The following is a 27,800-nucleotide window of genomic DNA, read 5'->3' as shown; positions in this document are numbered from 1 at the left end:
CAGTGATATTGCACCATCATTTGGCGCTCCATGTAACTTGGCACCCTAGGTGACCACCTAGTTCGCCTATATGGACGGGCCGCCTCTGACTGATCAAGTATGCAACCAATATTCAGGGCCTACTAGACTTCATAGACTTGTTAGTGTGGAGATCCACAATTGTTAAATTGTATTTTATATAATGTACTAAATCCTCATTCTTCCTGTGAAGTTCATCTAAAGTATATTTCTGCTGTGCTTTAGCATGCACTATTTCCAATTTAAATTACACTTTCTTCCCAACTTGATTACAATGTATTTTAAAAATATATCCTAGCACTGGGAAGTAGGGGAACCAATCTCATGCCCATAATTTTGGTTTATTACAAGCTCATTCATTGCAAAATGAGAGCAAGTGGGCAAAACCCTTGCTTCTTGTTTATTTTTTACAGTATACACAATAATGTACGAGCCAAGAATTTTTCAAAAACATCCATTACAATGCTATACTTTTAAAGTGCAATAGGCCCACACATGTAAAGCATTTTCCTTACAGACAAAAACATCCTGTATTTCTGTACTTGCTATCAAGCACAACCCCAGTGACTGAATTTGTTACAGCTAGATCGAGGAGTAGTTAAAATAATACAGAATATCTTACAGAGATCTCTCTGAACTAACCAGTGTAGGCCAGAGCCACATAGAGAAACTCTTTGTACTAAAAAGGGGGAAGGAGGAATAGAAAGCAGGCTTCAGGCTAATGTGTGATGTATACATTCAGATACTTAGCCTCTCATTAGCTCTCACAGCTCTCTTTTCAAAAGCTCACTTAAACTACAGCTCTATGACATTTTGGAATTGTATGTATGTTTGCTTATTGTGAAGGAATTAATAATTTGATTAAGTGCCCAAAGACTCACCTCCACTTCTGTGAACTCTGGGGAGTCAGAATCTGCTGATTTTAGCTGGGTTGAGGCATTTTCTTTATGGGGTACCTTTGTCTCCAAAAATTTCAGAGAGGGGAGCTCACAAGACATCCATATTTGTGGGTTTGGAGAAGGCAGACTGAGTCCAAACCCACACAGTTTCCTAGCCCAACAGTTCTCAAGCTTCCTTGCTCCATGAGCCCCTTCTGACAACAAAAGTTACTGCACAACCCCAGGTTGGGGAACCAAAGACAGTACACATGAGCCCTTCCCACTGCCAAAGCTGATCATCCCACATTGAAGTTGGTGAAATGGCCTTTGTGATCCACCAGCGCCTATAGCACAATGAAGAAATACCCCTTCCAGCTGATGTACTCTAAGACATGGTGGTTGAAGGCCAAGATGGGGATGTGTGTTCTGTCTCTCATCCCACCGCAGTTAGGGAACCCCATCACAGCAAAGCCATCCACTATGGGATCCATATTTCCCAGAGTTACAGTCCTCCCTAGCACAAAGGTATTGATTGCCTTGGCTATTACTATGACAAGGGTGGGCAATAAGTTTTGGTGGGTGGCCACTCCAAGATTTTGGAAAGTGGTTAAAAGCTGCACTTTTCTGTGGAGGAGGTGGGGGGTATAAGATGGAGGTAGGGTACAGAAGGGTGCATGGGATAAGGGACTGGGGTGCAGGAGAGGAGGTGGGGTCTGAGAAGGAGTTTGGGTGAAGGAAGGGGTTGTAACCTGGGCCAGGGCAGAAATTGGGGTGCAGGCTCAGGGAGAGAGTATGGGTGCAGGAGAGGATTCTGGCCTGGAGGAGGGGTGTAGGAGGGAGTACAGGGTCTTGAAGGGAGTTGTGACCTGAGGTAGGGGGGTGCAGCTGGTTTGGATGGTGACCTGGAGGAGGGAGTTGAAGTGCGGGAGAGGCAGGAGTGCAGGCTCTGGCTGGGAGACACTTACCTAAGCATATCCTGGCCAGCAGCCCTGCAGCACCTCCAAAGTCAGGTGCTTGGCTCCCTATCTGCTGCAGCCCCAGATTATGTAAAACTGCAGGCTGGTTTCTCCACGTGGCTCTCTGCCTTGGGAGGGAGAAGAGGCTTGCGCCGTTCCTGTCCAATCTCTCAGCTCCTACTGGCTGATTGTTTCCGGACTAGAGGAGCTGAGGATTGGGCTGGGGCAGGGAGATCACACAAAGCCTCCTCCTCCCTCCAGAGCAGAGAGCCACATGGCTGCTGTGTGCCTGAGGGTCTTGGCAGAGTGGTCCATAAGCCAGATCTGGTGGCTTGGTGGGCCAGATGTGGCCCATGAATCCTATCTTGCCCTCCCCTATTCTATGACAACAGCCCTCACTCTAGATTTCCCCACCCCAAACTGATTCCCCACTGAACAGTAGGGCTACGTCTACACTGGCATGATTTTCCGAAAATGCTTTTAACGGAAAATATTTCCGTTAAAAGCATTTTCGGAAAAGCGTGTCTAGATTGGCAGGACGCTTTTCCGCAAAAGCACTTTTTCTGGAAAAGCGTCCGTGACCAATCTAGACACGGTTTTCCGCAAAAAAGCCCCGCTCGCCATTTTCACGATCGAGGCTGTTTTGCGGAAGACAGTACTATGCTGTCTACACTAGCCCTTTTGCGCAAAAGTCTTTCGGAAAGAGACTTTTGCCCGAACGAGAGCAGCATAGTATTTCTGGAAAAGCACTGATGATTTTACATGAGATCGTCAGTGCTTTTCCGGATATTCAAGCAGCCAGTGTAGACAGCTGGCAAGTTTTTCCGGAAAATCAGATGATTTTGCGGAAAAACTTGCCAGTCTAGACACAGCCTAGCTGTCTGGCATTACATGCTTCCATAGGGCTACTGCCATGCACTTCCCCATGGTCACAGCAGCTCTCATTTGGGTATTCTGGTGCCTCAGAGCAGGGGAAAGCCATTCTCAAAGTTCCAAGAAAGTGGCCTTGCCCATTCGGAAGTTCTACAGCCACCGCTGATTGTGCCATCTCTGCACCACAGTGAAGTTCCACCAGTCTGAGCTTGTCTCACGGTGCCAGAACCGACATTGCACTGTGCCCACAGGATTGACTGGTGGCTGTGCTAGCATCAGCACCAGGCCTTGTATGGAACAGTGACTATGTCACGCCAAGCTTCGTCCTCATCCTCTTCCTAGAGGAGCAACATGAGTACGCTCTCCAACTACTACACTATTAGGTGCTCCACAACACACATCAGCATCACAAAGTTGTGCTGCAAACTGGGTTCCATGGCATCTACATGGGCAACCAGTGCACAAAAAAGTGCACGCACACTACCTCCAACTGATCTCATGCAAGGGGAGAGGGACTAGATGAGTGCATTATGGGAGGCTGACGACATGAACCCATAACCACCCTTTGCACAGTTTTGGTCCCAGCAGCCACTGGGAGCATAGTCCAGAGTGCAAAGCTACCCATGGTACATTGCTCTCTGAATGGACAGTAGGTACCCTAATGGGGACACACTACTTCATACTACATTTGATTTTTGCCCACAGTGAGGACATGGAATCAGTTTACTTTGCAAAATCAGGTGCCTGGAAATTGACCATATTAGATTTGATCTTCTCTCAGTGTAGATGTGCCCTCAGTCAGCTAGCCTGCCTCCTAATCAGTTTGTGGGGAGGAAGTTTTTAACGATTTGAGATTTTTTTTTGTTTGTTTTAAATCAAGCAGGAGGAAGACAAGTATTTTTTTAAAAAGTGGTTACAAAAGCACCCGCTTTTTCCTCATTCTTTTTCTTTCACATTCACATCCATTTTATTTGGCTTTGACTCTCTTTTACCTCTCCCTTTTCCAGTGATGCACTGCCAATAATTTAACGGTTTCTTCCCTTTCCAGCCCACCAAATAAAAAAAACGCCAGCAGCCTCATGACCCCAGTTTCTGTGCTGTAGACAAATAGGATGACTGATTTTGAGATCTAGTCATCTGGTTTACCATTTAAGCAAAAGCAGTTTGTCATTACCAAGAAAGGAGGCAACATTGCTTGCCAAACAAACATTATTACATTTGTTGGAAGTGTTTTTACTTTTTTCCTGTAACTTCTGAGATTATTTTACACAGTACAGTGTGCAAATGCACCAATTAGACTGTGGGTGTAGTGAAGCGCTTTTAAGGGCAGGGGCTAAGTATGTTCTTCCTGGTAATAATATTATTTTAAAATAATTTTTTACCATTTGGTGCAATTTGGTCTATACAGAATGCAAAATTACCCCCGTCTGATCATGAGTCCAGGGACATCATACTTGGCAGGTATGATTTAGCCATACCCAGAGAGTTCCCTCACGCTAAATCTACCCATGCCCCCTCTAGCATACAATTACAAGTTAGACCTTCTTGGTCTGGCTCCCTGCAGACCTATCCGTTCCTGAACGAGGGAGTTTTCTAGACCAGACAAGGTCGGGAGAGGTGGGGAGGAAGTGGTGCCAGATTCTCTGCTGGGCTCCTCTCCCCAGCTACGTGGCACCACCATCCCCAGCTCCTTGGCTGCAGCAGCCCTGCAAGGTTCAGCAGCCCTGTGGGCTTCAGCAGCGACCCACGAGCTCCGGCAGCGGTCCTGTGGGTGCTCGCAGCCCTGTCAGCCCTGCCAGCATTCATGGCCCCGTAAGCTGTGGCCTCTGCTGCCCTCTCCCCTTCCCAGCTCCACTGGCTGCGGGCTCTGCTGCTCAGCTCTCTGTTCCCAGCCAGAGGTAATCTCTATGCTGGGGCTCTCTAGTCCAGCAACATCTATGGTCCTTCCAGACCACAGATGTTGCTGGACCACAGAGTCCTGCACCACAAAGGTTCAACCTGTATTGTACTTAGCCTTTGACTTGTGAACCTAAAAATGGACTTTAGATGCTGAATATAAATCCATCCCCTGTCAGTCATCGCTGCTTATTTAAATTATGCTTCAGCAAAGTAGTGGTTAAAAATAATCACCATTTACTGACATTGTCAGTAGCAGATTAATTTGACAACAGCATTACCAGAGTTTACTGGTGGCTTTCACAAAGACGGTCTCAGTTTGAATCTCACAAGAGTGCACGTCATTGCCTTGTAAGCCAAAGACATTAAGTAATTATAAATTAATTGCAGTAGCAACAGGAAATGAGTAAGTTGCAGAAAAAGAAAAGTGAACTAAATTTTGAAATTCAAGTAATTCCATTAATTACTTACAACTCTAATCCACGTGGGTTTTTTTTGGTTTTTTTTTGTTTGTTTTTTTTGAAAGGGGAGAAAAGAAAGACCATCTCAGGGATAGTTATTTTACACAGCACACTGCTGCACAAAGGAAACATGTCCAATGAAGAAATATGAATTCAGTCTTGCTAAGTGAGGTGCTGATCCTGCAAAGCCTCAATCACATGAGCTGGCTTACACGTTAAACAATTTATAGGAAAGATGCTAATCCAAATGTGTGCTTGGGTGAGTTACATTTTCACTTTAAGGGAAATGTTTAAAATAATCTTATACAGGTTGGCACCCTCGGGACCTGACCAGGCCCAAACAACAGGATTTGCCAGACCAAGGGAGGTCCCTCCCAACATAGCCTGTACTGTCTTGCTGCCCCTGTTGCCTGCCCACTGTTGCCTGCCTGGCAGTGGCTGCTGCTGGCGTCGGATAGAACTTGTGGCTGCCGCTGCCATCCTGAGCTCCATGGCTGGGGCCAGAGTCCTGTGGCTGCCACTGCTGGGCCCCGCTACTGCCTGGCCGCAGGGGCCAGAACTCCCTGTTGCACCACTCGCCCCTCTGGGCCCTGTGCTCTGGCTTCCGACTGAGTGTCCGCACTCTCCTGCAGCTCCTGCCCTGTGGCCCGATTTCCCTATAACTGGGCTCTGTGGTCCAGGAACATTGCCGGACCAGAGAGTCCAGGTTAAGGGAGGCATAACCTGTAATATAAAGTGAATGAATACATTAAGCACCATTGTTAATTAATGAAATATAACTTAGAAGCCTAATCCTGCAAGGAGTTCTAAGTAAGGATGTTAAGTATAATGTAATTGACTAACTGAATAGTCAATGCACTTTTTCATTTACTATTCAATTAGTCAATAGGGCAGCACTGCCCCTTTGAAACACCGTGGCGGTCAGCTGACCGTGAGCTCCAAGCAGCGCTGCCACTTTGAAATACCACCTATGCGTCATTTCAAAGTGGCAGCGCCACACGGAGCAGCTGACCCCAGGCTCTGTGTGGTGCTGCCGCTTTGAAGTACCCTCCCCTCTGATAGAGGCAGCAAGGGGAAGGAAGTGACTAGTCCTTAACATCCCTAGTTCTGAGTGTAACTCATGTCAATGAGACTGCTTCTTGTCTTTCACATCACAACCACCACCCACTCCCCCTGACTTGTCCAAATAAGGGTTTTAGAAGTATGTTATTAGCCTTCTGGAATTTGGAATGACTAAAAAGGGCAAGGTTAATAAAATATATTCTTAAAATGGCTTATTCAATGAATTATTTTCTGAATAACTTTTTAAGCCATGGGAATCATTTGTCTGCACACACTACAATTTTTTGATCAAATAGAGGGGAGAGGTGGTTTGGGTGTTTTTGTTCTACCTTGCCAGCCAGGTTTAACTATGAATCAATTTCAACATTTTTCATTGCCCAAATATTCATGCTTCTGAGGGCCAAATGAATTAAAAAACATTCTTAGTGCCATAAACACAAAATTAAATGAATTATTCTTTAAGCGCAGTTGTGTATACCAAGAGTTTCAATATGCTAAAAATTAGGTAGAATGTTTCCATGTGTTCATGGGTTTGATAGTATCTGGCAAGTGAAAATAGGTCCTTTGCTTTTTCAGACATTTTTCTGGTAACTGCCTGTAGGATTTGCCTTGCTAACTTTACACATGCATCTTTGAAAACCCAGCCAACTCTGACCCTCACTCTGATGACTGGACAATTTCTCAGAAAATCCTAAAGATATATTTAAAAAAAAACGCTTAAGGAAATGGGGGAGAGGGAAGGTCTGTCAGATATACTCAAAGGAATGTCAGGTACTGTATTTTAGACTCAAAATTTAGAGGACAAAGCTTGGATTGATTTTTTAAAACTAAATTTTTTACCAAACAGAAGCTAACAGTCTCCTGAATATTATATTTTAATTTAAGTGAAAATAGATTTGATTGTTTTTAATTAAGTAAGTACATAGGAACCAGACAGCTAAATGGCTTAGAATACAGTTAACAAGACTAGCCATTTTTGTTTGTCCCAGATGAGTAAAATAATCCAAAAGAAATGAGCAGCAGAAATGATAAAAACCATATTCGATTTTTTTTCTTATTTTAATAATTTAAGGTTTTATCAGTAATCAGGGGTTCTGAGCCTAAGAGTGATAGCATTGATTTCAGGGGGAGCCAGATGGAGTCCAGGTAAATACAACTGGTTTAAGAGAGCTGACTATTAGGAAATTAATATCTGTTGGTTTTCCATCATGAATTTGACTTTTTTTTTTTTACCATCTCTGATTGGATAAATTGTTATATTATTTCTCAGCATATCATCTCCTACAATTCAGTCCCATTTTTATAACAAGCAGGAGAGGGGGAAATGTCTGGGAAAACCCTTGAGATAGGATTTGCCACTCAATAGTGGTTCGAAGTGGGGGAAAGAGGTAGGAATTCTCTCTCTCTGGTGCTAAGAATCACTGTCTGAAGAGGAAAGGGAGTAGCTAAGAAGGACTGTTAAGGAAAACATTTTCAACTAAGACCATCTCTTGTTCGAGTATTTTGGAATGAGGTATCGTCTGATCCCTTGGGAGCATGACAAGTGTCATTTCTATCTTCCCCGAGTTAAAAATTAGTCAGAAAGTCTATTTTTTTTTAAGAAGAAAAGAAACTGCTGAGAGTAGATTTAAAAATTTGGAGGGATAGCAAATTTGGAAGGGTAGTCTATCATTCAAAAACAAGGAATAGTCCTGTGGCACCTTAGAGCATGTTTGCATTAGGAAATTATTTTGAAATAACTAAATTCAAAATAGTTATTTCAGGAGTTATTTCAAAATAATCTTATTCCCCAAGGAAAGCCAGAGTTATTATTTCAAAATAATCAGTTCCTTATTTCGAAATTACGGGCTTGGTAATGTGGACTAAGGATAGTCGACTACTCAATAAGATTATGCAGCCATGCAGTCCCTGTTCACGGCAGCCTGGGCTGGCCACGCACAGCAACTGCTCCGGCAGAAGCCCCTGGCCACCGCAAACAGGAGCTGCTGGACTCAGTGAGAGCTGGGACCAAGCAGTGCTGGTCCGCGCTGGTCCAGGACACTGCACCTCTGCATTTTAAATATAGTAAGAGCCTGGTGGCATTTAAAATGCAAAGCCGCAAAACGGGTGGCTCCCAGGGGCAGCATGAACCGGCTCCAGGAGCTAACCGCACCGCAGCTCTGCAGAGCAGTCCTTATCAACTAATTGTTTAGTCACAATTAGCCAGATAACTGCAATTTAACATCCTTAGTGTGGACACTCTACTTGTTGTTTTGAAATAAGGGGAGTTATTTCGAAATAACTCCCTATTGTAGACCAGGGCCCAGAGACTAACAGAAATATATAGTATCGTAAGTCCATCAGCTGATGAAATGGGTTTTACTCACAAAAGCTCCTAATACTATAGATTTTTGTTAGTCTCTAAGGTGCCATAGGACTACTAGTTGTTTTTTTTAAAAATTGGTTTATTTTTAAATTCCTTTTTAGGTTGCCACGGTATCATTAATGAATAAATAAATCTATAGCATTCTACTTGCTCTGCAAACTGATTCATCCACAAAAAATGCCAGCCTCCCAGCCGAGTACCTTTCCTAGGCATAAAAAAGAGCTCTGTGTAGCTTAAAAACCTGTCACTTTTACTAACAGAAGTTGCTCCAACTAAATATATTACCTCATCTACCTTGTCTCTTTAGCCAGCCAGCTAGGCTTTTATCCCTATTTAGTGAAATTATCCCTATTTAGCTAAATGTATGGCCCAAGGTCATACAAAAACAAAAGCAGGCTGCTTTATCTTACACTCCTTGTTATTTTTCCTACTCCAACCTCAGCCTTTGGCTCCTTCACTGTGCAAATGACATCAGTTAACTCTATATAATCTGCATCAGCACTTTGATTGTATAGATTAGGACAGATATTCCTACAGATACAGAACTATTTGTTCTTTAAGTATGGGCTTCCCTACATGGGGAATTATGCTGGATAGTTATTTTTAATTAACTTCAATCTTTGGAAGTGCACATGCTACCTTATTCTAGTTTAATTTTAGGCAAATGTAGGCAAACCCTAATCTAGGATAAAACAGGTCAGCAGTTCTAAAAGACTAACAGTTGAATCTAGAAAAATACCAGAAGTCAGTGATACAATCGTTGATACAATTTAGTAATAAGTGAGGATAGCTCCTCAATTAGTTAGTACTCAAGCCAATTCCCTCTCCATCTGGACCAGGGACTTCATGTGACTCCCTGGTGTCTCATGGAACCTAATAAAATAAATCTCCAGATAAATTTGGCAAGTTCTGATTATCTTTGTTTTTCATGTAACTTTCTCATGATACAACCCTCCAACTCCTCCAAATGTGCTCTCTCTTATCCACATTTGTCTAATTTCTTTCCTTATATAGTGCCCATGATATCAAAGAGCCTATATATCCCACTATATCAGTTCCTACTGATTAGAGTCCAGTTTCTCCATTAATTTTGGCCAATGTCATCAGCAAATTACCTACTGAAGTGAAGAATTTAATTTATCTATTTTACAACTCTTAAAGAAAGCTAGAAATGAATTAGTGCTGTCTTCTAATGCTCTTCTGTTGTGAGAGTGATAGAGAAAGAGACAGGTATGGTCCTCCTGAGACAACAGCTAGGAAAATAGCGGTAATCCCAATTAGAAATCACTAATCTGGTATTATCTTTCATGCCCCCTTTCATTTCCACCCTCAACTCTGGTCTTCGGGGCTTTTAGCAACATGTGTAAAACTTCTTTATTGCAGATGATACCCGATTTAGACTGGTTTTCAGTTAATTCAATTATTTTTCAGCAAAGGCCATGTTCCTTACTGTGACAGACTAAAGACTGTGTCATAGTCTGAACCTGTAGGGCGTCTCCTTGGGGTGATGGTGAGCACCTCTCTTGTCCCAGAAGTCCTTCCTTGGATATATAGACACTGAAATGGCTTGCAGTATGGGGTTAGGACCTCCACATGTAGAGCTTAGGGAAGCAATGTTGAGTATGCAACAGAAGTTCAAATGAAAGAGGTAAATCTTGCAGCCAACAAAACATTCTCGGCTCACTTAGCTACTCCCCGTAAGGCCAAAGTAAATAGGAACCCATCCCTCTGAACAGAGACTAACAGAATGGTGGGCAATAAGTGGCCCGTGGGCAGGACACGGTTTGCCGGGGCTAGCCCTTTGCAGGTCACTGGCGTTTTACTTACCTGCACAAATGCAGATTCGCTCACTCATCTCCCACTGGCCACGGTTCACTGTTCCCAACCAACATGAGCTTGAAGCATCCATACCTCCAGACACACAGGTAAATAAAGCCTCTGGCGGTTCAGCTGGAACTAACCCTGGTGAACCACGTCCATCCCAGGGGCCTCTTATTGCCCACCCGTCTTAACCCGCTGTGTGTCTGAGGGGCCCAGTGCGAGTACTCCAAGCTTTGAAAAGGAAAAAGTAGAGATGGCCCCTCTGCCAAGCAGGTCCAGGCAGCAGAGACTCTTCAGCAGCTCTCCTGGTAAGCAGCTCCTGCTTTGCGAAGCTAGTGGGCCACCTAGTATTGGCCTTGAACCTCACTTTTAAGAATCTACCCCTTCCAGGCTGGACAGGCCTCTGATCTGCTGGACTGGGGTTGACTATTCACAAAGGGGCACTTTAATCCCTTTCTCTGGTTGGGCCAGGAAGATATTCTCACTAGAGAGGTTAGATATCATGTAGTCGCAACAATTTTTAGAGGTTACAGGGTTACTAAAATACTGCCCAGGGGCAGGTCCCAGCAGCTGGTGCCTGTATCAGAGGCAGCAGTGCAGAGTAGCAGGTGGGGCTGGTGCGAGAGGGGAGCGGATTAAAAAATATAATCTTAAAGATAATTTGAAAACAAAAGAAGTCAAAACAAAAGTTTAATTTTGAAAGTGTCAAAACAAATGCATTTCAGAATTCCTTCTCTCTCTTTTTCCCGGGATGGGGGTGGGAACTATTAACAAAAGAAATTTGCCCAGCTTTAGTGTGCACGCAGAAGAAGAAACTTCTTCCCTGCTACACACTTAAGTAAGGGCCAGGCATAAACTAGGCTTCAGTTTTTACTCAATCCTTACACACAGCTCCCCCTAACATGGCAATCATCCCCCATTCAGAGCTGAACCTGTAAGGCCTAATCAAATTGGAAAGACCTCAGGATTTGACTCAATGGAAGTTGCAGGAACTCAGCACTCCTCAGGATTTTGCCGTTATTGTCAAAGTAATAAGTAATTATTTCTTGGAGTAAAATCCAAAACCCACTGCAAAGAATTTTAACTCTTCTGCTCCCCAAAACACCTTGTGCTTACAAGCTTCTCAGTATGTCATTTGCTAACTCCTGTTGACTGAAATACAATCATATCTTCATACACAATAATTGTAATAAAAATCATGCTTGTTTTAAGCAGTTATTCTTCATTCACGGGATAAAGTTAATTACAGTATTGTTTTAATATAGCATCCTATACAATGAAGTTAATTGTTCACGTTTCACTTAGAAATATTTGTTATACACAGTTAACTGGCAACCAAAACTTGGAAATAATGGAAAACACCCTGAGGTCACGGAGCGTAAAGGGCTTCATTCATCCCTAGCGTAACCCAACAATCACCGGGAGTTACACCAGAGATGAGTTTCGCAGAAAGATTTAAAGAGTTTACAGCAGACCTTCTGATGGGGGATAGGTGGGGCAATGAGACAATTGCCCAGGGAGCCCACATTATTTAAAAGGTACCAGGGGTCCTGACTATTGCATGGTAGTGGCAGTTGAGAACCCAGGTGGGATGCAAGGATGGGTGACAGGTGGAGCCTGTGTTGGTGTGGGGCGGTGCTAGCTCCCAGCTCCACTCTTCCTATCTGCACCCTCCCCACCCTATGGCTGGAGCCATGAGACCCTTACTCCTTTGGCTGGAGTCACAAATCCCCCTCCCTCACCTAGAGACGCCCCAAGCATTTACACCCTCACCTCCAAACCACCCCTGGCCTGGACCCTGCCCAGAGGAGCCATGGGGCAGCTGCAACTTTGCCTCCCATCTCTTCCCCAGACTCTATTTGCTCTGGGGAAAAGCATCTCTTAAAATGCTTTTGATATGTCTTATGCAGGGGGCTGAGTAGCAAATACGACTGGATTGGGTCTGGGGAAGAGAGGGATGGTATGGCTGCAGCTAACTTGGGGCTCCTCCAGGCAGATATGGTGCCTCTGGTAGAAGGAGCGGAAGGTGCACGTGGCTCCAGCTGAGAGAAAGGGGAAGGGGGCCCACTGACTGTTCTGTCCCAGCACCTGGAATTGCTATTGGCATGCCAGATTTACAGTATCTGGCCCAGTGTTTTCTTTATCCAGTTGAGTTTGATCTTGGAGATTTCTACCAGTAAACAAGCTTCCCCTGTGTCTTTAATAGGCTGTTCCCATATATTATACTGTCACAAAAAGCAGACGTTAAAAAGTGCATGTGTAATGTATTATGTGCATTACACATTACAAATGGAAGCAGCAGAACATGAATGGTTAAAACTGAGAGAAGGCTGTAAAAAACCAGTTGAGGCACCTCCTCCTTTCTCCCCGGCATCACTCAGCCTCATAGGAAATTTGTCCTGGGGGTGGGGCACACAGGGAAAGTAGATGCAAGAGACAAGAAAGAAAAGGGGTGGTGTTTTATATTCAAGTATTATCAATTAAACAGCATCAATTAAAAATGTTAGGGGTATACACATTTAAAGATTTGAATCTATACTAGTAAATACAGTTGTGGTTCTTAGTCTATAATTAAAACTATGCCAGATGAAGAGATAAGGGCAGACGTTTTCAGGTTCTTAATTGGAACAGGTCACAGCCTCAAAAGACCCGATTTTCTTCTAAGATTAGAGCCCGAACTCGTAAACATTTTATGAGAGAAATGGATGTTACAAGAGGTGCACCATCTTTAAGTGCTACCAAATTTTAAGGCATTGCACCATAAGACAATGGTGGAAACAGTAGCAACAACAGCACAACAGTAGACACAAAAGATGAAAGTAGTAAGAGGCAGGAAGGGAAATAAAGGGGAAGGAAGGAGGGAGTTTAATGGAATCATAGATTCGAAGGCCAGAATACACAAGTGGGGCCATCTCTAGACTAGCTTCCTGTGTAATGCAGTGTGTAATGCAGTCAATAGAACTTTCCCAAAATAATTCCTTTTGAACTAGATCACATTTTAAAAAAATTCTATCTTGATTTTAAAATTGTCAACAACAGAGAATGCACCATGATGCTGGCTTGATTGTTCTAGTGGTTAATTTCCCTCACTGTTACAAATTTACAATTTCTTTCCACTCTTATATGTCCATCTTAGACTTCCAGCCATTCAGTCTTGTTACCATAGAATCATAGAATACTAGAACTGGAAGGGACCTTGAGAGATCATCAAGTCCAGTCCCCTACCGTCACAGCAGTATCTAGCACCATAATCATCCCTGATAGATGTCTATCCAACCTGCTTTTAAATATCTCTAGTTATGGAGATTCTACAACCTCCCTAGGCAATTATTCCAGTGTTTAACCACCCTGGCATCATCTGCAAACTTAATAAGCGTACTCTCTACGACATCATCTAAGTCATTGATGAAGATATTGAACAGAACCAGTCCCAAAACAGACTCCTGAGGAATCACACTTGTTATGCCCTTCCAGCATGACTGTGAACCATTAAGAACTACTCTCTGACAACGGTTATCCAGCCAGTTAGGCACCCACTTATAGTAGCCCCATCTAGGTTGTATTTCCCTAGTTTATTGATAAGAACGTCATGTGAGACTGTATCAAATGTTTTACTAAAGTCTACCACTTTTCCCCTATCTACACGGCTTGTTATTCTATCAAAAAAAGCTATCAGATTGGTTTGATATGATTTATTCTTTACAAATCCATACTGGCTGTTACCAATCACCTTATTTTCTTCTAGATGTTTGCAGATGAACTCCTTAATTACTTGTTCCATTATCTTCCCTGGCACACAAGTTAAAATGACTGGTCTGTAGTTTCCTGAGTCGTTCTTATTTCCCTTTTTATAGATGGGCATTCTATTTGCCCCTTTCCAATCTTCTGGAATCTCTCCTGTAGGGATGTTAAATTGCTTTTAATCAGCTAATCGGGTAGTTGATGGAATTTCCATCGACTACTTGATCAGTTGATAAGAGGAGCCGCAGCCTTAGCTCCCAGGGCCAGAAGCTAACCCCACTATACCTCTGCCTTTTAAAAGTATTGAGTCTGGCTCATAAAACATTTAAAAGGCAGAGGCATATCAGGGGGACTAGGTGTGATCCAGGAATTCCTGGCTCACGCCTGTCCCCTCTCTCTGCTACACCTCTGACTCTCCTGCCCTCCCATGGAGATGGTAGTAAGGGAAATTGGCTTTTAAGCCAACTTCCCCCAGCACCAGCTCCTGCTCCCTGCCTTGCTGCCTCTCTCTGACAGAGGCAGCAATTGGAGGGGAAGCGACCAGTCAAGTCACTACTCAACTACCCGAGAAGCATATGCTTATCAAGGTAGTCGACTAGTAGACCTAGTCTCCCAGCTTCCATGACTTTTCAAAAATGATAGCTAAAGACACCTCCTCTTCACTCTGAAAAGTATTCTAAGATGCATTTCATCAGGCTCTGGTGACTTTAAAATATCTAACTTTTCTAAGAATTTTTTAACTTGTTCTTTTCCTATCTTAACTTCTAAACCTACCCCATTTCCATTAGCATTCAGTATGTTAGACAATCCATCACCATCAATCTTCTTGGTGAAAACCAAAACAAAGAAGTAATTAAGCAAATCTGCCATTTCAAAGTTTCCTGTTACTGTTTCTCCCTCTTCACTGAGCAATAGGCCTACCCTGTCCTTGGTCTTCCTCTTGCTTCTAATATATTAATTATACTTCAGTCTGCTACATGGAAGAGACCATTATCAAATATTTGTTTCCCATGCAGATACTTACAGACTTATCCTTCTCTTTACTAAACTAAATAGATGAGCTTCTTGAATTTCCTAACCCTTTAATCATTCTCAAGGCTCTTCTTTGAATCCTCTCCAAATTTAGCAACATCCTTCCTTGAAACCGTGGACACCAGAACTGGACACAGTATTCCAGCAACAGCTGTTCTAATGCCAAACAGAAATAAAACAACCTTTCTATACGTGAAATTTCTGTGTTTATGCATCCAAGGATGACATTAGCCTGCTTAGTCACAGCATCAAACTGAGAGCTCATATTCAGTTGACCATCCACCATGAACCCAAATATTTTTCAGAGCCACTGTTTCCCAGGACAAGTTGTCCCACCCTATAAATATGACCTACACTCTTTGTTCCATGATGTATGTGTTTACACCTGGTGACAACATTAAAACAAATTACATGGCCAGATCTGCAGTACTACAGGGTACACTTCCTGAGCCGATCATTCAAATATTAGCTATAAAATTTCACAAGTATCACCAGATGGCCTTTCTGAATCACTGTGAATGCAGCATATAAACCAAAAATTCCCCAGTGTTGTAGGCATCTTTATTGCATCATTTATACACTTTCCTTTGGGTCAGAGGTATCTTAGTGCATTTTTAATCCCAACACTTAGATATCAAATTATCCTGTGTTATAGCCACAATGATGTGCTGACTGGAAGTATTTACATTGGACTACTTAGAGGAAGGTATTATCATTCCCTCCTGTACTGTGTTAGGCATTCTCTCTGTTACACTGGGCAATCTGCCAGTAGAGAACATTGTAACCAAACCGTATTTTCTGAAATGGCTTTGGAAAATTCAAAGTCTTAAAAGATATTGATGCCCAGAAGCAGATCAGTGCATGTAGCTGATTCTGAGATTCATATCAGTAACAAACTCTCCCATGAATGTCTTTACTGAGCTATGCCCATTCATGATGATGCCACAAAGAAGTAAAAATGCACATAATGGTTTAACAGAAGATTGGGTCTTCATTTTTAAGTGCTGCATATTTACTGTAGGGTTCCAGGATTTAACTGGAGCATGACAAAATCTGAAGCCCAATTTACAACCCTAAGTACAGGAATAGCTTGGTTTCTAAACATGGCGAAGTGCCATTACCATATGCTACAAGCAGAATTGTGAAAAACTTTCTATCTAATGCAATAAGCACTTGCAATGGCTTGTCAGATTGTAACCATGCACGTATCGTAACAGTTGATTTCAGATCTGAAAGAGCCAGACCTTACTCAAGCTGTGGATACTTGCCTGTTATGTCATGGGGAGTTTTACAGTATAGGAAGTTTTACAATATAGGAAGAAATCAGTGGAAAGGCAGAGAGCTTGAGTAGTTGCAAGTGTCCATTTCATTGCATAGCACAGAACTAACTAGAACAAGCCCAGATTAGCTGGGCTGACCCCAGTGACCTACTCAGTTACTATAACAAGATCTATATCTACAACCCAATATACAACATTGCCCACTCAAAAAGAGAGACTGCCCTGGGGTCCTAGAATACTGAAAGCAAAAAAGATCCTGTATTGTATGTGTCTTGTGGCCAAATTAGAGAAAACGTACAAAAGTTGCACTCCAGAGGGTATGTTTGCCAACTTGGCTGATAGGAATCCTGGGAAAGTAACTAAGACAAGTCTATAATTCACTACATATCTAAACCTGAGACTAACATAAGCTATGCAATGGAAAAGAAGTAACCATCTAATTCATTTGGAATTTCTACTGTCTTTAGCCATTTCATTCTACATACAGTTTGTTTAAGAATTCAATCTAAGGAAGAGATGGAGAGCAGGAAAGACAAAAACTTTCTTGATATGTATGCCTATATCATCCTCATATCTATGTGAGGTCATATGGGAGTGAAACAATCAGTCCTGATTTCTAAAGAAGAGGTAGAAGGGGATGGAGCATCAGACAAGGAGTTTGACAGGTCTTCTCAGTTTTTAGGCCAGGGTACGCAACCTTTTTCTTTATGAAGCCTCCCCTCAAACATGCTATAAAAAAAAAATCTGTGTCCCATCTGTGCCGTAACAACTGGTTTCTGCATATGAAAGCCTGGGCTGGCGTTAGGGGTAGCAAGCATGACAACTGCCTGGGTCCCAACAATATGGGGCACTGCAAAGCTAAGTTTCTCAAGCTTCCGCTTCAGCCCCAGGTGGCACAGCTCCTCTGGGCTTCAGCTTTCTGCTCTGTGCCTCAGCAAGTCTAATTCTGATCCTGGGGGCAGCTCCACCCCTGAAACCTACTCAGACCTCCAACTGAGAGCCAGTCTGACCATTCATTACTCCACCAAAAACACAATGCCCATTCACAAAGCAACATTCCTGGTACCAGATCTGCTAATGCAGGCTTCAGCTTTTGCATACAAATTGACTGACACACCACTAATGCTTCCAACTGCAAGATCTGTGTGTTCCCACCAAGGTTGTGCAAATATATAATAAATAGCAAAGAAAGAACTAGGACTCCAACTACCATTTTAGAAACCAAACGGCTAAAGATTAACAGAAAGGCCATCAGTTCTTTTTTCTAGACAGAACTCAAAAGTACATGGGTAGTTTTACTTTAGTGAAAGGTCAGTGTGACACATTCAGCTAGCATTGTACCATAGCCAGTGGATGAGAGATAGTCCCCGTCTCTCTCTCTTTTTTCTCTAATTATCATCTTTTTGTTTGTATTTGTCCCCTCAATAATTAGTTTCCTTATTAGGTGCATTGTATCCCAGTTAAAACTTCAGAATTTCCAAGATTATTGGACTTCTGTGCATAACAGCAATGTATTATATTTGTATGCATTTATTATTTCATAGATTTATGGAGTCTCTGAAACTATGAAGAAATAAACACTGATTTTAGGTGGATATGAACTTTTCTAGACAACATTAATGATGCACTAACCATGCACAGCCAAACCAAAAGACTTACCTTGACATGCTCCATTGCGGATGTTAGGAATGAAGCCACGACGACACGGCTGAGGCTGGGGAGGACACATCTCACAAGGATGGCCCCATGCACGTCCAATTGTTGCGCAACAAAGGGTTTTTGTGCAAACAATGCCCGTCAGCTGACCCTGACACATCTGGTTGTTGACCTGAGTGAAACAGGGGCCTGTTCTATAATCTGGAAAAAGAAGAATGGAAAAATGGAATGTAAGATGGAAATACTATGCTGCCTCCAGCAACTGGCCCATATAATGCAGAGGGAACCAATTTTTTGCAACAGATATCAATGTAAATAAATTAGCAGCAGGTTCTTGAAATTTAAATCGTGGTATTGCATGCATACGTGATAGGAAACCTTCCATAGGAAGCACTAATTTTTATAAAGATAGCTAAAACTTGACCTGATTTTATTTTATTATTTATTATTGAAAAAGATGCCAGAAGATAAAACTGAGCTTTTAGGTGATCATACAAACATCAGCTATAAAATTAATTCTGTAATATGTGAAAAGATAATAAAATGATTAGTTTATGTATATTTTATGCTTAACTGCTGGGAATTATAATCAATCTGCTCAGCAACAGGAAATTCTAATTTACAAGGGGAAAATCCAGACCACTGATATCAATGTGTTAATTTCAGATCAAATGAGGCCATGCAAGAAAAAAATCATGTAGCTAGCATTCCATTTGGAATACCTAGTAAGAAACCAGTGATTTAATCACGTGCTTCTCACAGAATGCAAATTAGTTTACTGTTTATTTTCAAATACAGGTAGAAGTGGAAACTATACAAGCAATGCTGAAGAACTACGAGAAAAAAACCCTAAGCATTTGCAAAGATGCAATTGCAGATGAGAGAGCAAATTGGTAAATTACAACATTTAGTAAACTAAGTGTAGCTCCCTTCACTTGTTTGTAACAATTTACATAACCATGTCTTCACAATTTGTGATATGTACATGATCTATTACAGCCAGATACATAATTTAACAACTAGCATATTCCTCCATGACAGACAGTTTCTTTTTTTCATATAGAACAACAATCAGGGATATTTTCCCATAACAACTACCCTGTATTACTTTGGATTTTTCTACAAATTAAGCCATGGCACATTCAAAGGACTGCTTTCATTTGAGATGTTAGATTACTACTAATCTTCATTGAACTTTACATTTAACAAGTAAAAGCATGGCACAGATCCTCAGGTATGGTTGAGGTGTACTGAGTAAAGGATTTGAGGAAATATGGCTCAAAGGCACATATATTTGTGTTCTTCTTATCCTGATTTACACAGAGTGCTGTAAGAACTGCTGTCGGACTCTTCAAGTTTATGTTGTTTGGTAACTACCCTTTAGGAGCCAGTCCAAGTCAACAGACAGCAACAGTAATCTTCCCATACACGCTCCTCCTATGGCACGTTCCCTAGGCTGTGCTGTTGCAAGACGGTGCCAGCTGACTATGCAAGCCCATGAGTCCCCCACAACAGAAGTATTTGCAGCTGCCCACTTAAGATGGCTTTGTTTCCTTTGAACACAAGGATGAGACCCATAAAGTGGGGGGGCGGGATGGGAAAGAAACTTTTTTTGCATCGGGGCCACTGACCCACGGAAAAAAAATCTGTTGGGGGCCACACACAAGTGAGAAACAAAAACACCCAAAATAAACCCTTATTGACGTGTCCCCCAACTGAGGAGGAAGACACTACTCACATTCTCATTACACAGCAGAGCCTGGGAAAGGAGGGGGAGAGAACAGGCTAGTGATTTTGTGTGCTCCAGCCCCAGGGCAGGTTGGAGCACCATTGTGGCAGGGGTCGGGGGAGGAGGGAAGGGGAGTGAGGCTTGAGGGGCTGGATCCAGGCAAGCCAGGGGGCCTGAGGTTCCCCACCCCTGCCATAAAGCAAAAATTATACAGGCAGTCCCCGGGTTACGTACAAGATAGGGACTATAGGTTTGTTCTTAAGTTGAATCTGTATGTAAATCGGAACTGGCGTCCAGATTCAGCCGCTGCTGAAACTGATCAGCGGCTGATTCCAGGAAGCCCCGGGGCAGGGGCTTCCTGTAGTCAGCCACTGGTCAGTTTCAGCAGCGGCTGACTTGGGGATGCCTGGGGCAGAGCAGCTGGGGTGCTGCCGGGTTGGTCCAGTAGCGCCAAGGAGCGGTGCTGCGGGACCAACAGGCAGCGCCCCACCTGCTCTACCACAGTCCCGGGGCTTTGCTCCACGTCTCCCTGGCCTGCTGGGGGGGGGGGGCACTAGCTGCGCCCCCCCCCCCCAGCAGACCAGGGACACGGGGAGCAAAGCCGCAGTGGCGGCGGGGTTCCGCACCTCTGAGGCTTTGCTCTGGCAAAGCTTCAGAGGCGCGGGACCCCTCCACCTCCCCAGCTTTGCTCCAGGTGTCCCTGGTCTGCTGGAGATGGTCCCCAGCAGACCAGGGGCACCCGGAGCAGCTTTTCTCACCCCGGAGGTCAAGGTGGCGGGACCGCTGCACTCTGGGCAGTCCCGCTGCCTGCGAGCTCCAGGGCGAGAAAGCCCCGTTCGTAAGTGCGGGTCCGCCATAAGTCGGATCCACGTAACTTGGGGACTGCCTGTATGTACACAAGAAACATTCCCTTCTCCATCACTAACAGAACACATTAAAAGCAATGAGCAGTCCTGTGGCACCCTAGAGACTAACAAATTATATCCATGAGCTTTTGTTATACACAAAAGCTTATGATACAATATATTTGTTAGTCTCTAAGGTGTCACAGGACTGGCTGTTGTTTTTTAAATCATAGACTAACCCGGCTAGCCCTCTGAGAGCTCAGTAAGGCATCAATCTTCCAAAAACTGCATGTGATTGACTTTACACATTGTGATTAGCCCTATTCACTTCAACTGTTGTATTCACAGTGCTTAAAATTATGTGCATAAGTCTTTGCAGAGTGAGGGCCTAAATTACTAGGAGATAAAGGGGATAAAAGAAAAAAAAAGACAGGTCTGTGAGGTTAGCAGGTTTCCAATCCACCTAGATATTCTCAAGTGAATACTCTTTTCCGGAACGTTAAGACTTTTAAGCTTCCCCACCTTTTCGCCAATACTCAAATACACAGAGCAACATTTTTGCTATAATACCTACATTATCACTCTAAAGGAAGTATTACTCATTAAAAAGGTTCCAGAGTTCTCTCTCCTCCAAACTACTGAGAGGATCTGTTCCAAAACAGTCTGAGCTTTACTGAAGGCCAGCATCCTTCCCTGTCAAACCAAAGACTGTTGCATATTCTTATAATGTACAGAAATTATATATCTCAATGATTGATAGGAGAAGACAGTGACTTTGTCACAAAATACTCATACAGGAATGACTAATATTTGAAATATGAACAAATTCCATACTCCCCATCAGGGATTTCAGTACTATGAACCCATTGTGAATCTTGCCTGAATTTTAATTGAACGCTAAGGCTTAGAGCTCTATCATATGCTACCATTGTGCACTCCCTTCAACGAAATTTGTGCAGGTGTCATGCAGCTTGAGGGAATATCATATGGTACATTGCTTTCAGCTTTCAAATCACTGCCGATGGTCAAATTACTTTGAGAAAATACCAGTGTAATCAGAAGAAAAACAGAGCTAGTTAAAAAGGTAAAGACATGGGGTGAAATTCTGGCCCCATTAAAGTCAATGGGAATCGTGTCATAACTTTAGTGGGGTCAGAATTTCACCATTGGAAAATAATACGCACTTTAGCAAAGACTTGGCTTTTGCAATTTATTACTTACTGAATACCAGCTATAAATAAGTTCCCCATGGCATGTGAAGACAACGTTATCCACATACATAGCAAGAGGTTTTAATGCTATTTTTTTTCCAGTGAGCAGACTTCCACTGTAACATCCAATTGTAAATACTGCTCATATTAAATATATAAATCATGACCAGAACTGCACTTATGATTCTTAAACGAGGCAAAAATTATTATTAATCCTACCTAAAGACCACAGAAGCAAGGCCTCTCTGTGCTAGACAATGTACAAACACAGAATTTTAAATGGCCTTGGCCGTGGAGCTCCAACCCCAGCAGCAACCACAGCTGGACAGGCAGCAGTAAGACTAGGCTAGAGCCTTAGCCGGGGCAGCAGGACAGCATGGGCCATGTTAGTAGGAATCTTCACTGGTTCGATAAATCCCCTTGTTCAGGGCCAGACAGGTCCTGAGTAGGGATGTAAACAACTAGTCGACTATTCAATAAGTAAACGCTCCATCAGAAAGAGGCACAGGGGGTGGGGAGGTGTTCAAAGTGGCAGCGGCACATGGAGCCTGGGGTCCCCAGCTGGCCAGGGCTGCATACAGCATTTCAAAGTGGCAACACCGCATGGGGCCAGGGGTCTGCCGCTTTTAAATGCTGCATGCAGCCTGGGGTCCCCAGCTGACCCCAGGTTGCATGCACGTGGCATTTCAAAGCGGCAGTGCCACATGGAGCCCAGGGTCAGCTGGGGACCCCCCCACTGACCCCAGGTTCCATGTGATGCTGCCACTCTGAAACACCTCAGGGAGCACAGGTCAGGCAGGGAACTGCTTGAATCCCCTGCTAGCCCTGTACTCCCCGCAGCGCTTTTGCCTTTGAAGTGTAGCAGTCGCCCCAGGGTGGAAGCATCCTTCAAAGACAGAAGCGCCCTTATTGACTAGTCGATGCAAATTGCATCAACTATTTGGTAAGCCAAATCAAAATTTTACATACTTAGTCCTGAGCAGGTCAGACAAAGGAGGTCCAACCTGTAAAGTCAAAATTTCAGAAAGTTCTCTGAATGCCCAAAAGTCTCTGCTTTGGCTGAATTTGTTGCTACTGGGTGACATCTCATGCTGACACTTCCCTGCAGTCCCCCCCCCCCCCAGACCCACTGTTGGAGGCAGGAAAGGGGGAAGAGCCACCACCTCAGTCCAAATGCCTCCAGAGTAGCGGTGATCTGCCCTGAACAGTTCTGGATGCAGGGGAAGTTTGAGGGAGAGGTACCCCAACTGCTAATTACCCTCTCCTCTCCTCCAGTGCAGTAGCCCCCGGGCTTGGGGAAAGAGGCATAGTCTGCTCCCACATGGGTACTCATGTCTGCATCCAAAGTCAAGTTAATGTGTGCTTGCGTTCTGTCAGCAGCTTACACATTGCTCTCCATGGGAACTGGTAATGACAGGAGTGACCAGACAAAAATGGTTAAACCCTTTCTGAGACTTCAGAACAATCAGCACCCACACCAAGTATATTCAGAAACACGCGTAGCTGAAAAACTGTCTTTAAAGAGCATGGGTGGAAAATAATTATAAGGAATATGTAAGGCAGTTTATGTGGAAAAATACGGCATGAGAAAGCTCCTACAAAAGCTCAGTGAGTCCTGCACTTCCTCAGGGAGATTATAGATCAACATTCTCTGGTGAATATCTGGCATGACCACCACCCAGACAAGGACACCATGTTCACCTTTGTCCAGGTAGAGGGTCAACATTTGTTTCACTCCCAGTTGAACTGAATTTACCTTTCTCGTCATCATCTCTCAGGCCCACTCCTCTAACATTTGGCCAGCCCTGTTCTCATACCACCATTTGGTAGCCATGATGGCCTCTCTTTCTTCAGAGAGGCCGGGGTGGCCCACTGGCATCTCAAGAACAGGTTGCTGGAGGACATGGGCTTCATAGCATCCTTCTGGGAGTTCTGTCCAGCCTGGGGGGGGGGCAGCGGCGCACCTTTCCCTAGATACAGAGGGGGGGAGATGTGGAGAAGGTGTGTACTTGGCTCTTCTGCTGCGATTACACGTGGGGGGCCAGCCAGTGGCAGGATACAGCAATAGAGCAGCTGGAACAAGAGGTTTTAGATCTGAAGAGGCATCTGGCCACCAGCCCTGAAAATTCATCCCTCTATGGAACATACCAGGAGAAGTGGGAATTGGTCTGGGCCCTTACACCCTTCAAGCCCAGGGCACCTCTGTGAGTTCTCACATCCATCTCCTCAAGCAGATGGATTGCAGCTCCCACTTCTTCTACACCCTGGAGAGAAAAAAAGGGGGCTAAAAAGCACATTGTCTGCCTTCTGGCAGAAGATGGCACCTCTCTCCCATATGGGGCCGGTGGAGATGCACAAGAGGTCTCAACTTCCTGGTCCCGACCCTGGGTTTCCTGGCTCAGGTCCAGCAGCTAATACTGTGGTTCTTCTGGTGAGGGCAGCATTAGATCTCTGCAGGGGTTCTCCATCATCCCCTGGAAGAGGGATGGCAGGGCCTAAGGTATTTGCACACATGGGTCCATGTCCTCTACCTCTAGACCCTGCAGAGGCTCCTATATGATGCAGGTAGTCTGGCAAAGAGCATGTTAATGCACACTTTACTTCACCACTCCGAGGGCTCTGATATGACCAGCAGCTCCTTTACTCCAGAGGTCTTCTGCCTTGGTTTCATGGCCGCCAGGGATATCAGCTGCAGAATCCTCCATGTCACTGTGAGCCCACATGTGTACTTGGTGTGGTTCACCCACCACTTGCCCCTTTTGTGGCATGATGGAGACCTTGGCACTCATCAACCTTGAGTGCGCCAGGTTACAGTCCTTTTGGCTCCTCCAGAACCTCTTGTTGAGGTTCTGTCTGTACTTCTCCCCTCACCTATTAATCTATCTGTGGCCCCAAAAGTCACGGGACCTCCTCGTCAACCTCCTCCTAGCTTTAGCCAAGGTGGCCATTTACAAGACCAGGGAGCAGAGGTTGACTGAGAAAGAGGCCTGTGACTGTGAGGTCTATTTCCACTCCTGAATCCATTCACACAGCTGGGCAGAGTTCCACTGGAGGGCATCTGCGGACTCTCTCGAGGACTTTGAAGGGCAGTGGGTGCTGTCTGGGGTTCTCTGCTCGGTATCCCCATCCAATTCCCTCATTTTAAGCTCTTTGACCTCCACAACCGTCCCTATGTTCTCTTTATTTGTCCCCTGTAATCATTTGGTGTTTTGGGTTGTGTGGATCTTCTCCATAGGCTGGGGGAAGGTCCGTTAGAAGTGGGCACACTTACCTCCCAGATGACTACTTTTTTTATAGCTTTCTGCTCTGATCCTTTCACAATGGTTTATATAAACAAACTGACTCTTACACTACAGGAGTGCCCTAAGTTACAAGCACTCTATGATTAGGGAAAAACAGAAAGGGATTTTATTACATGCAGAATATTGCATCGATGATATCAGAGGTATTAGAATATTTTAAGGATCATTGCTGCTAAGAAATTAATTCTTGTATAATAGCCACTTTGAGCCTGGAAACTCCAACATTAACAGAATTAATTACTATCACTCAAGATAAATGGTAACAGAAATGTAGCCGTGTTAGTCTGGTGTAGCTGAAACAAAATACAGGACTATGTAGCACTTTAAAGACTAACAAGATGGTTTATTAGATGATGAGCTTTCGTGGGCCAGACCCACTTCCTTAGATCAAATAGTGGAAGAAAATAGTCACAACCATATATACCAAAGGATACAATACTGTATCCTTATACCAATATTGTATCCTTTGGTATATATGGTTGAGACTATTTTCTTCCACTATTTGATCTGAGGAAGTGGGTCTGGTCCACGAAAGCTCATCATCTAATAAACCATCTTGTTAGTCTTTAAAGTGCTACATAGTCCTGTATTTTGTTTCAAGATAAATGGTAATTCTTGTAGCTGCACACAACTCATATCCTCAGTGGACAAATCACTAAAAGGAGGAACTGTAACATACCCCTGAAGAGTGGGTTATTTTGACACAACGGAAAAGCTTCATAATATCAAATACAGGGTAAAATTAATTCCACCCATCTAAAACCTAAGCATGTGGCTTTTAGGACCCTTATGCTACTGCATAAGTGCCCACAGCTGCTAATTATTTTACTGGTTGGAATACTGGCTTGAGCGTTTCTGCATCAGTTGCGCAAGGTGGAATCGAACCTAGGACCTCTGGAGCTTAGTGCATGAGCCTCTATAGCCCGAACTAAAAAAAGTCAACTGGCTCTCAGCTAAGATTGTATAGAGCTAACTCATTTTCTCTCTCTCTCCCCCCCTCCCCGTAAGTGGTCTAAGCGCAATTACATGGGACAGTGAACCACACCCATTAGGTGTGTGGGTTACACCAGATATTAGAGTCTCTGGATCTACAGAAACATGGATATACAGCCCATTCCCAGTTTCATTTCTAGATCACTCACAGAGTAATCTTCTGCACCACCCTATTCAGGGCTGGCATGGAAACCATTTCCATGGCCTGCAGTGCAGCAGTCAAGCACCCTTGTGTGGCTACTCAGTGTGCAGACTCTCTGCAAAATTTAAGTGACACGGATTGTCTTGCCCTGGCCCTCTACATCGGGGTCAACGCCACCCCTAGTGCATTAAAGCAACTGTTCACTAGAGGTCACAAACATTTTCAAAGCTAGTATTCACTATGTCTGCTAAATCTTACTGTCATAAATTGTTGTAGAACTCCTATACACATCAGTACAGTTCAGGGGCTGGTGCAGTCTGGCATGTGTATGTCACTTCAGTGCCTTAAAGTAAACTTTTTAAGGAAGACACACATTGGATAACATGGACCAACTATAATACAGACAAATATAATTACAAGCTGTTCTTACGTAAAACTTTGTGTTCACCACTGGAGTGCCTTCGGCCCCCTTAAAGACTAAGGGTATGTCTACACTACAAAGTTAATTCGAACTTACAGCCGTCAGTTCGAATTAACTTTGATAGGCGCTACACAGGGAAACCGCTAGTTCGAACTTAATTCGAACTAGCAAAGCGCTTAATTCGAACTAGGTAAACCTCATTCTACGAGGACTAACACCTAGTTCAAATTAAGTAGTTCGAATTAAGGGCTGTGTAGCCACTTAATTCGAACTAGTGGGAGGCTAGCCCTCCCCAGCCTGCCCTGGTGGCCACTCTGGGCACCACCAGGGAAACTCGTCTGCCCCCCTCCCGGCCCCGGGGGCCCTTAAAGGGGCACGGTCTCGCTATGGTGCCCATGCCAGGTGCAAGTCTGCCAGCACCCAGCCAGCAGACCCTGCACCTGGCACGGCACGAGCCAGCCACCCGCTGCCACCCAGCCCTCCGCCTCTTCCCAGGACCAGGCTGGCGGCTCCCAGGAGCCTGTCCAGGGCTGCAAGAGGCGGGCGCCCGCCTGGTCTAGTGCGGACATCATGGACCTCATCGAGGTTTGGGGGAGAAGCCTCCAATGTCCACGACCTCCGCACTAGGCACAGGAAAGTGGCCGTCTAGGGCAGGATAGCTGCCAGCCTGGCCACCCAGGGGAAGGTTTGCATGAAAAAATCAAGGAGGTCCAGTGAGACCCCCCCGACCCTGAGCCCTGAGCTTAGAACATAAAAACATAAGAATGGCCGTACTGGGTCAGACCAAAGGTCCATCTAGCCCAGTAGTCTGTCTGCAGACAGCGGCCAACACTAGGTACTCTGGAGGGGATGGACCGAAGACAACGACCAAGCCATTTGTCTCGTGCCATCCATCTCCAACCGTCCACAAACAGAGGCCAGGGACACCATTTCTACCTCCTGGCTAATAGCACTCCATGGACCCAACCTCCATGAATTTATCTAACTTCTCTTTAAACTCTGTTCTAGTTCTAGGCTTCACAGCCTCCTGCGGCAAGGAGTTCCACAGGTTGAGTATTTGCTTTGTGAAGAAGAACTTTCTGTTATTAATTTGAAGCCTGCTACCCATTCATTTCATT

At 44.2% G+C, this 27,800-nt stretch overlaps 1 protein-coding gene across 1 annotated transcript in view; it reads right to left on the bottom strand.

Annotated features, from left to right (window-relative positions):
* Positions 1-27,800, bottom strand: part of FBN2 (fibrillin 2) — a 279,412-nt gene that overhangs the window by 200,894 nt on the left and 50,718 nt on the right. Inside the window, exon 6 of the mRNA XM_006131867.3 lies at positions 18,043-18,240. Coding sequence (XP_006131929.3) covers positions 18,043-18,240 — 198 coding nt within the window. The remainder of the gene's footprint in view (positions 1-18,042; positions 18,241-27,800) is intronic.

The sequence above is a fragment of the Pelodiscus sinensis genome, chromosome 6 (genome assembly GCF_052426305.1).
Source record: "Pelodiscus sinensis isolate ZL-2025 chromosome 6, ASM5242630v1, whole genome shotgun sequence".
In the NCBI taxonomy this organism is placed as follows: domain Eukaryota; kingdom Metazoa; phylum Chordata; order Testudines; family Trionychidae; genus Pelodiscus; species Pelodiscus sinensis.
The sequence above is the reverse complement of the archived record's forward strand: the minus strand, read 5'-3'. Positions and strand labels throughout refer to the sequence as shown.